General features: G+C 51.8%; 1 protein-coding gene across 1 annotated transcript; it reads right to left on the bottom strand.

Moving 5' to 3' along the window:
* Positions 1 to 2714: 2714 nt before the first annotated feature.
* CRYGN (crystallin gamma N) lies at positions 2715 to 11057 on the bottom strand. The gene is made up of 4 exons (XM_064162961.1): positions 10977 to 11057; positions 10269 to 10517; positions 8486 to 8631; positions 2715 to 2935 (listed from the first exon to the last, which is right to left on the bottom strand). Exons 1-4 carry the CDS (start codon positions 10995 to 10997, stop codon positions 2806 to 2808), a joined length of 546 nt encoding a protein of 181 aa, XP_064019031.1. The 5' UTR covers positions 10998 to 11057; the 3' UTR covers positions 2715 to 2805.

Raw genomic sequence — 11057 nt, 5'->3', positions numbered from 1 at the left:
AAGAAAAAAATAGATGGAATTCAATTCCCCACTGCCAGTTTGCAGTGATATTAGGCCTCTGCATGCAGGGGAGTTTTTTAACAGGGCTCACATGATACTAGCTAGTTCTCTGCATTGAGAGTGTGCCGGTAAATGGGCTATCAGCTGCTAGTAAAGGATGGGTATTTAGTCTGTACCCATAGTATGGATGTGTAAAATGTGCTATAGGTGGCTAAGTACAGAGTTCCACGAAGCAGCAGGGATTAACCAGACTGCCTTGTCTGTGCTTTTAACCCCTAGCTGGCAGCAGGGTCCAGACCAGGACTGGGGCTCCCAAGTACTTCCACAACTTAAACAGCAGATATGAATCAAGCAGAACACATGAACAAACGGGGGAGTCTAAAGCATGTCGATGCAGTGGGCTTGCACACAGTAGCTGTACATCGGAGCCAGCCTGTATGGCTGTGCCTGTGTGCCCAGGCCCATGTATCCCACTGAGGATGGGAAAGGATGGCAGTGGGTCCTTCTAAGGGCTGGTCTGCCAGAGGGAGCTTGAACTGCTCAACACTGGAAGCCACACAGCAGAAAACTCTATGACATCGCAGGTCTGACCCCAGCACCAGCATGACAGTCTCGGCCCCTGGCTGCGTGACCAAGCGTTAAGAATGCCAGGTGTGTGGATTCTGGGCTGAGGCTGATGTTCTCAGGGGCACGTGAGTGGATGGCTGCTTTTCAGCTTCTTCCCTTTTGTCCTCCAACTGCCTAGAGCAGCTGGGATTCCAGTTGGTGTCTATTTTAAAGCCTTTGTTTCTTTATCCTTCATGCTGCACCGTGACATTGAACGTGCTTCAAATGAATGAAAATCCTCCTCTAAAGCTAGCCACAGTTCAACACCTGTCTTCTTCGGGACCATATCTGGGTTTCTAACAGATTAGTAGCCAGAAGGTCACAACAGAGAGCAATACATATGGCTGAATATTCACTTCTAATAGAGTGCATTGGGCTCAGGAGCTGATTAGAGCCTTCATGAAGCAAAAGCAATGCTAATCCTGGAAGGACTCCTAAAATCTTTCATAAGCTGCATTACATTAAAATAAAGTGAAATAGGCAAGAGTTGATGCATGAATTGTACGTTTGTGCATCCCACTCAAGGAATGAATCATTCCCTGCCTTCTTCTGACACAGAAATACCTTGCTGCTATCCATTAAAGATGCAGCAGAGAGGGACCACCTGTCACCACAAGCCACCCAGAATGTGGACACTGCATGCTAGAGCTGTTCTGGTGTAACTGTAGCACTTGTCCAATGACTTGGGTGGAGGATGACATCTAGACCCTAAGCTACCTACAAGAGAACAGAGTTCTTGTACCACTGCTAAAGCAGGCAGCACTCAGACTACTGCTAACCTCACACGGGGGCTTTTCTTTTGCATTCCCACACCTCCCATAACAAACATGGCACATGTGCCTCTGGGGCAAACTCATCCATGCACCTCCAGCAACGGTACCAACAGCACACTGTGGGACCAGCATGTGTCCTTCTAACGCAGGCCTCAGGCCAATCAGCCCCCAAACCAACGCAGAGCACAGCCCCCTGCTGCTCCTGATGGCTCTGCGAAGAGCAGGGTCCCATCACAGACCCGCAAAGCAGAGCAGCCCTGAAGGCACAGGTCCTCACGCTCCAGTGTGCTGGGGACCTGTCATCCTCACTCCCATCTCTCCGAAGGGCTGAGGACAGTGGTTAAATCAGCAGCCTTCCCACTGGATTAACACGGAGCTTTGCAGCTATCCGGCACTGTGCCTGTGCCTGTCAGGATCCATCAGACAGCCAAGCCTTAATCGCCAGTAGAAGCTGAGTGAGAAGAACAAAACTCCCTTTCTGAAGTAGCCAGAAACACTCAGCTAGCACTGAACACAGCTGATGGTTTGACAGCAAGGAAGCTCACTGACTTTGGGTGCCGAATGAAGGAGGAAGAGTCCCGGCTGTGGTAGATGGTCCATTGCTAAACACGCAGAGCTGTTCCCATCCTGGCTGCCAAGCACTGAATGGGATTCAGGAGCACCCAAACAACTGGGATGGACTGGGAGCACCGAAGGGGCAGAAGGATGGGAAGCAGGTTGTGCAGAAGGTGACAGCGCTGTGGTAGTTTTCTTTGCTGCCGCCCCCTCACAATGTCATTGTCAGCTGAAGGGCTCATGAATCAGGAAGCAAGGAGAAGACTGCTCAAGTTTTGTGCCTTCAGGGAATATTTTTGAATCTTGATGTGTGCTGGTCAGAGTAACTCAGGACAAATGATCTCTACTACCTTCACAGCAGGACTGGCACATCACTCAGAGACCCTGCGTGTTGGTCAGATCCTGGCAGGGTTCTCACGTGTGTCCTCACGCGGCACAAGCAGACCCTCTGACGGCTGTGTGCCTGTGTTCACAGCACACGTGTGCAGCAGTGTGACCTCCGCCAGGCATCGGGAACCAGCTGGGTTCATCCTGCGGCCGCCCTGAGCGGGGCAGAGCGAGCATGTGCCCAGACCACAACCACGCCAGGCAGCGCATCCCTGCGCCTGCTTATCACCACCACTTCTGGCCCATCACCTCTGTGTCTTCTTTATCAGTCACTGCAGAATGAGAAAGCAAATTCACAGCAAGTCAGTCAAGCCTGGAAAGGTTGCACATCCATTCCCTCTTGAACTCCTGCAAGTGATGGAAAAAGAAGACTTAGAGCCAAAAGCTGGTGTTTAACGATTTATTCCATGGGTCAGTGAGGGGCAAGGAGGGTGATACCTGGACTCAGCAGGCCACTGCTAGCAGGATGGAAGCTCAGCTAGAACTAGTTGACAACTCTTCTGATGGACTGGACGCTGGCACTGCGTGCCTGCCACGCGTTGAAGCTGCTGAAGTCACCTCGCTCCACCACGTACATGCGGCCTCGGTAGTTGGGCTCCTCGTACAGCACCCACCTGAGCAGAAAAGCAGGATTACTGCAGCCCCAGCAGCATGGCCATGAGAGATGGCCTCATGCCCAGGTAGAGGGACTGCCTTGAGGGACTTGGACATGGCAAACTACTAGAACTGGATAAACATCCACATCACCAGTCCCCTCCTGGACGCAGAAGTGCCTCCAGGGGAGTTAATGGCTTGGCATTTCCCCCTGTTTCCAGCACAGCCTGGTTACTATCCACAGCCAGGTTGAACCTTGCCTGAAGTTGTTTTAGGCTCTGCACTTCACATTGCTGCAGAAATGGATCTCCTTAAGCTTCACCAAGTGCAACAAAACCATTTTAATAGTATTTGATAGTGTTAAAGAAGGACATAAGCCTGCTCAGCCCCTGCATGAATCCATTTTGGATTGTAAGGAGAAATGGGCAACACTTGAAAGATGTTTTACCTCTTTGAATGGACTCACTAGCTATAATGGGAACCATATTTAATAATTTCTAATTCCCAATGGCCTCTCTTTGATGCTTTTCAAAAGAGAGCAGGACTTGGCTCAGTTATGTTCACTTTATCTCTACATCCAAAGTTAACTCCAACATTCCCTTGAAATACAGTCAAACAGATAAGACATTCAAAGCCCTGGTGACCTGGGCATGCCTGACTTCCTCACCTAGCTCAGTTACAGCTTCATCTATTGGCACACCTCTTCTTTGAAGGTCTTCAACTCAGAAGCAGTTCTGGTGAGACATATTTAGTACCCTTCTATCCCTTTCTTTCTTTAGCAAACATCATGCCATGATCTTAATATAGCCACAAGTGTCACTTCTTACCTCTGCTTAAGCCTCCCACGCTCTACAACCAAGTTTTGCCACTGCCCTGATAGTTTCACAGTCAGGTTTGCATCCCATCACTGCTGAACTGCTCATGTCTGCATCATTCTTCCCTTCCCAGCATTTTTAAGGACTCTGTAAGGATTGGCTCAGCAATGACAGGAGAGCACAAATGCAACCAATCCTTCAAGTCATTTGGCCTCTGGTCTGCCTCCTGCCAGGAATTCAGCTGTGAGACTGGGTCTGGGACTCATGTATTTGAGATTTTCAGGGAGAAACTCCTTTAAGTGCTGGATGGGTCAAGGACTGCTGGGCCTCCGGGGTCAAACAACAGCTGGTGAACTCAGATCAGTCTGACCCAGAGCAGAATGCTGGAGGCCTAGCAGAGCTGTTTGTAAAGCCACACACCCACTGGGCTTCGGGTATTTAGTGAACTACCTTGCAGACTGCTGAACTCACTGATTCATTCTGTGTTTCTGAGAGGACATCAGGTGGGTCTGTGGTGGGTTGCTCCTCCCATCTGCCTGTGCATCCATAGGACTGACAGGCTGAGCACATGCCTGCCTGCTGCCCTTCTCCACCCTGCTGCCCCCCACTCGCACAGCCCAGCGTTGCAGTGTCGTTGCAGTGTGCTCAGCCAAGGCTTTTGGGTCTGGAGCCTTTCCTACAAGCAAACAAGTTCATTCTTTGGCACTTTTTGCAGCCAGTTTCTCTGTGACCGATACTTACAAAGTCATCCTCGGACTTTTCCAGCTCACTCTGCAGCGTGTGGGGAAGGCTGCCTGCTGCTGATGTGAGCCCTGAAGGCATGGCCCCCTCCTCACAAGAGGGGGGGGGGGTTAGGGTTAGGGTGTGCACTGCTGGAGAGCAGGCTCAGATCTTCAGCTTAAGAACATTGCTTTCCTGCTCCAGCCTGACCCCAGTCTTGGTCACAATGTGCATGTGCCTTTCTTCCTTTTCTGCCCCATCCCTTCTCTTCTATGCACCTCTCCCTGTTTTCAGATGACCACAGGCCTCTTTCTCCATCAGCTCACTGTGCCTCTCTCAAGCCCTTCCAAAAAGAGATCCCCAGTCTCACTTTCTGTGCCTTCTAATCACTCCCTCCTGCTGAAAACAGCTAATGCTACTGGAAATGCTGCATAATGGTAGGACAAGGATGTTCACAGGGCATTGCTGGCCCTCCAGAACATGGTGGATGTTCCAGGTCTGGTCTGCCAGAGGATATCTTTCAACAACTGGTGGGCTCTGGGGAACAGTGCAGGAGGTATATGAGGCTCTCAGTCACTGCCTTTCCCAGCACATGGCTGATAGGTCTGCACAGTCACATGGAGGGAACAGGGCAAGTCTTGGGGTAGGCAGAACCAAACTGTGTGACCTGGTGTGGTGCTAAGAACCCACCACTTTGTCTCTCTGCTGGAGGTAAGGCTGCAAAAAAAGAGGCATAAAAGGACTAGCGGAAAGGTGGAAGTGAAATGTACTGGCAGTGCAAGGTGATGAGTGAAGGCTCATAGGGCTTACTTAGCTGGTCCTTTATTGCCTCACATTTACGTTGTCTGAGACTGTCAGTGAGAGAGGAAATCAAGTCAGTCAGGAGCCCAGAAAACAGAAAAATAGATGATCCTGTCCTCAAGCCCAGCATGGGAGAGCTGATCCAGACACACAGCAGGCAGCCCTCAGGCGTCTCAGTGCTGCGTTTCATTAGCACAGAAACCCAGAGGACATGGGAATAAAACCCGCATGGAACCCACATGAGCCCTGTGGGCCAAAACTGCCTGCTGGAGCTGTAAAAACTAGCAGGGGAGCACTGCAGCTCCAGCTTAAGCCAAGCAGGGTGCTTGCAGAAGGGCTCCAGGTCATTCATTCTCCACGAAGCACCCGAGCAGTGCCACAAGCAGCTGTAGCCTCTGCCGAGAGATGGGCAACGTTTGTTGAGCAGCAACAGCTGAGTACCTGTTCTGGGTAACACTGCAGAGCACCTACCACATGCTCATAAATTCAGCAGAATAAATGGTTGGTCTGGTTCCCTCAAGTTATGTCACCACAGCACAGAAAAGAACTTTTTGGGGTTATGGTCTCCAGGACTGTAAAACAAATTCAGCTTTTTTCAAGTTGTTATTTCTAAGCAATCCTCTGTGGAGTGGCTGAAGCACAGAGGAGGACAAGAAGTGCATGTCTTCATCTAAAACCAGATGATACCATCTGTGGTACTGGAGCTGGCTCTGCCCGTGGGATGGGCAAAGCCACTCGCCATGCAAACCCCAACAGCTTCCAAGGAGGAGGCGGCACCACCTCAGAGCTGCTCCGAAATAGCAAGCCTGGTCCCAGCAGGCTTTAACAGCTTTGCCACCATTCCCTCCTGGCTGTGCAGGGTACCAGCTGCCAGTCCCAGAAAGATAGCAGAGAAGGGGCTGGACAGCCTCAGTCCCACCAAGAAACCAGACTGAAAATAAACTGGGAAAACTGTTGCAGAGTGAGAGCTCAGTACTGCTGGCAGAGGCAGGGAACTCGGGGAGATCCTGTTCTACCTCTGCTTTCAGTGTGCACAAGGTGAACCAGACCCACTGTCAGGGTGGGCATGTGCTGGCGACACCTGGTGCTGAAACTCCCTTCATCTCTGCTTTCTGTGTGGTTAAGAATGGCTCCTGGGAAGGCTTTCCCAGGCTGAGCCCAGCTCCAGCTACACCTGCAGCAACTCTGGGTCACCTGGGCTTATATGGTCCATCCAAAGGGTCACCTTCCCCTCCCTGGTTTCACATCTCTACTCTGGTATGTTCTCCCTCCCCGACTCCTCCTACAGCCCAGGGCCAGGAGGTGTCTCTGCACTGTCCTGCTTTTTAATGTTTTTTACAGACCACTCCATGTGCCCACAGCAATCATCTTCCTGGAGCCTGACTGTAATGCTGCAAACCTCAAATTTCCTCACCATGCTCCCCTCAGTATTTTTTCCCTTTATCACTACTCAAAGCCTTTGAGAAGTTGTGTCATGTTAAGATAAACAGCCTATGCTCCTGTGTGAGGAAAAGCAAGCCTTGTGCCCCTTATATATTCTGCAAGGGAGGGGGAAAATCAAGCTGAAAAATGTAAGCCCTTGAAAGTTTCCAGGCAGCTTCCCAATTTCTCGAGCTCCAGGCTCTGCTACAGGGACACATGTGGTAAATAATTGGCCCTAAAGCTCTTGCCAGAGTACTTGCAGGCTCTCTCTTGGCTTTGTAGTGTTGGTACTCAAATGCACACCATTAATGGGGTCCCCAGTGGGCTCCAGTCGTTTCTTCCCCTTGGGAGCTGGTAGCTCTGCTCCTTAGTTCTAATGAGCCACCTCTGCTGACCACATGCCTATTTGTTGGAAGAGGAGAGGTCCCAGTTGAGTCAGAAAGGGTCCTGCAGCACACTTGCTCTCAGGACGTCACAAGCTTGGATAGCAACAATCTTTCTCCTCCTCTAGGAAAAAATCCCATCGGACAGAAGGAGTCCAAGATCCCAGGCTGGGTGCAGGCGAGATGCACATTATCCAGTCTAGGACAGGAAGAGTCCAGCTCACCCCTCTGTGGGTGCTCCCTTCTGCCCTCTGCCTTGCTTCAGCCACCCTCTGCCTGGCTCTAGGAGGACTGTGTGTCATCTCGCCACTCCCAGCACACTTACAGTGCAAGCAGACTTGGCAGAGAGAGTCAAGGGGAGAGTTAGACAGCAGCTGTCTCGCAGCCAGAGGAAAACCCAAACCTTAAAAGGGCCAAAACAGCTGAGAAAATTGCCACCCAACAGCAAGAAAAAGGCAAAGCTGCCATGCTACTGGAGCCTCTGCGGGGGCAGGAGGATGGGGCTGAAACACATGTGCAAGGTGGGTTCACAAGGCACTGAGGGTGACCAAAAGCCCCCATCAAGGTGCAGTTGCCTCTGTCTTCCAAAGGCAGAAATTCGTTCTGAAGTGCAGGCCACTGCCTCGTTTCTGCTGTCTGAGGTTTCTGGTGTTGCCAGCCTTGAAGTCACTTGCAAAGCAAAACCCCTGACCTGCCTCACCTGAAGCCACCCATTTGAAGTGGGTCTACAAAAAACCTGGGGAGGGACTTTTTAGGCTATGAGGTAGTGACAGGACTGGGGGGAATGGAGCAAAGCTGGAGATGGGTAGGTTCAGGCTGGAAATGAGGAGGAAGTTGTTCAGCATGAGAGTGGTGAGAGCCTGGAATGAGTTGCCCAGCGAGGTGGTTGAGGCCCCATGGCTGGAGGTGTTTAAGGCCAGGCTGGATGAGGCTGTGTGCAGCCTGCTCTAGAGGGTAGGGTGTCCCTGGGCATGGCAGGGGGTTGGAACTGGCTGATCCTTGTGCTCCCTTCCAACCCTGATTCTATGATTCCGTGATCTGCCCTCCACGAAAGGTTCTGCACCACTGTAAAGAAGTGTTTGGAAACATACACAGAAATGTCTCTAAAAACAGAAAGATGAAAGAAGTGGATTTAGGTTTCTTGCTCCACGTACCTTAAAAAGGTGTTTTGGAGCTACTGCAGCTTGCGCTTGGCTGCCACTCTCCAAAAATCAAACCCCTCTGGAGCAGCTTGCAACAGGCAGGCACCAAAATTCACTGTTTCACCATGGACTTCACTCACCATTTTTGGCTCCCCCCAGCACGGACAGGCCTCTCCGTGATGAGGGCAGTCTCTGCAGCCACTGCGCTCCCCGGCAGGGCTGGCACAAAGGGCGCAGGGCAGGGAGCAGCCCAGCGGCTGCGCGCTGGGACGCCTGCGGGTACTTACGCGCCGTCGCCGTACACTTTGAGGGCGTTGATGCAGGTCTTGTCCCAGCCTTGTCCCTGCAGGAAGGAGCAATCTTCTGTCAGCTCCAGGCTGGGACCACTAAAATGGCTCCCCTCAAATATTTCGATCCTGTAATTCTCACCGTGCTGGGGACAAAAGGATTAGAGTCAAAACTACATGCAAAAAAGCAAGCAATTACTTTCCCAGCTGTGATGAGACAAAGGGGAAGAGAGAAGGATGTTTTGGAAGGGAAACGTGTAAAATTGTCCCAACACACACAAACTCATGCCACCTCCCAGCACACCACACCAGCCAGGAGAGCAAGGTCCTCTCCTGTGCACCCAGCTGCACCTCCCCACAGCTGCCACCCACATGCAGAGATGTTGCTTGTGGGATGCCTTGTGCTCAGGCACGTGTAGTCCCTCACCTATGTGCAGATCCTCCCCCAGCACACCTCCTCCAGCTACAGCCCAGCTCTCCATGCACTCACACAGCAAAAACAGTTCTAAATAGAGCTGTGAGACTGTTCCCCTAAGCCCTGCTGCCTCCCATTCCAGGGGCAGTTGCTGTTCCCAACAAGAGATGTGCCTCTCTTTAAGGAATACAAAAAAGAGGGGAAAGAGGAGGAAACTCTCCTCGCATCATCACTGTTGGGTGAGCCCTTGAGGGTGATGCACAGTGCACTCCTCCAGGGAGATTTCTGCAGCCTGTGGCACAGGCATCTGGGGCAGAGGAAGCTGAAAGGGAATTTTTAAGTGAAATTCACAGAACACCTACATGTGTTTTCAAACAAGTAACCTCAGCACGCGAGAAGCCAGGCTGCAAGGCCAAAGCCCACAGCAGCAGCCGTGCGGGTACCATGCCTGAGCCAACATTCCTCTGGGAACCGGTGCTGCAGAAATGCCTCCAAGAACACTCACTGGCATCTCACAGGGAGAATCAAGGGCCAGGGAAGGACAAGCACATTTTTGTGCTGACTGGGCAGAGCATCCCTCCACCTATGGACTGTGGAGGTGCTTTGGGAAGGATGTTAAGGACCTGAAACAAACTCACTGCTGTGCCAAGTATCAGCTTTGGGGCCAACAAGCAACCCCATCAGATCCAAGTGGATTCATCATTGCCCTGTGGGTCACAAGCAGTAAGAGTTGAACAGAAAGACCTAATCCAGATTAATTTTTCTTTGCTACATTTAAATCTTCCCAGTTGAACCTTCCTCTAAGTGCTGCTTTTGAAAGCTTCCTAAGGGGAGGCTATCTCGTACAGGGAAACGTTGGTTTAGTTCAGGCTTACTGAGAGGCTTTGCAAGAGCAGAGGATTCAGCTACATTTGGCCCAGCTGCCCTATAGGGCTGGTTCAGGAATGCCTTGGAGCTGCCTTCCCTCCTCTCCAAGTGCATGGGGAGACCAGGCTGCTGCAGCTCAAGCTTGCCTCAGGTAACAGCCCCCATCGGTGATCCCCCATCAGCATGTCATAGCCAGAGATCAGAAAGGACAGGCTGGCAGAGCCCCTGCCAGCTCATCTGAGAAAACACAGGAGGATCTCTGCTCAGGAAGGGGCTGCTCTCCACGTGTCTGTCTCCTGTCCAGGAAGCACGAGAAATGCAGCTCAGCTTTGTGGCTTGTGAAGACCACTCCTGCTCAATGAGATGGATTCTTTCTACAGAGCACAGCTTTTTGTTGCACTTGTTCATGTGGCTCATGAAAAACAAAGCCCAACAGCAGTTGTGTCCCACTGGTGCTCCAGCCAGGAGAGCGAAGCACCGTCACCATCACCACCCACTCACCATGCCGACAGGCCGGCAGGAGCCCAGGTGGTCGCTGCGGCCGTTCCAGTGGTAGAAGTCAGGGTACTCGCCGTGCTCCAGGACGTACTGCTGCCCTCGGAAGTCAGGGTGATCGAAGCAGACCCAGGCCCCGCTCCGGACACAGATGGAGTTGACCCTGTTGAGGAAACCTCGGTCCTGGAAGCTGCTGCAGCTGCCGCAGACCTCCAGCTTCCTGCCTGTGAAGCATTTGCCTTCGTAAAAAGTGATCTGGAGGGAGGGAAGAGAACAAGCCTGTGGTGAGGAGCAGGGGCACGACCTCCATTTCAAGGAGATGGGAAGCTCTTGCAGCTGCATCATTTCAGGATAGCCTGGGCTTGTTTGGGTTTGCTTAAGCTCCTTTCCAGCAAAAGCAGCAGCACATAGCTGGCATTTTTTCCCCCAGAGCATATTTGTTTTTCTGGGAAGGCAGTGCATCCCGCAGGAGCGGCACCTCGCTGCCTTGCGCTCACTCGCACCTTCCAGCAGCAATGCTTAAACAGGAAATTCAGCTCCCAAAATGCAGCCTCTTCTGCCCACTCTCCCCATCCCTGATACCAAATTTGCTCTTGGTATCGTCACTCATGTCACATCCCTCAAGATATTGTCCTCAACCTCTTCCTCCGGCCCAGAGGATGCTCTGGCTCTCCGGCCCCAGGCTGCAAGAGAAGCGACAGGATTGTTACTTACTTTTCCTGAGTACTGAGACATGTTCTGCTGGCTGCTATCCAAGGCCAAGAGCAGGAGCCAAACGCACGCCGCGATGGACAG

This window comes from Pogoniulus pusillus, chromosome 23 (genome assembly GCF_015220805.1).
Source record: "Pogoniulus pusillus isolate bPogPus1 chromosome 23, bPogPus1.pri, whole genome shotgun sequence".
Classification (NCBI taxonomy): domain Eukaryota; kingdom Metazoa; phylum Chordata; class Aves; order Piciformes; family Lybiidae; genus Pogoniulus; species Pogoniulus pusillus.
Note: the sequence above shows the minus strand (reverse complement) of the source record. Positions and strands in the feature narration are given on the sequence as shown.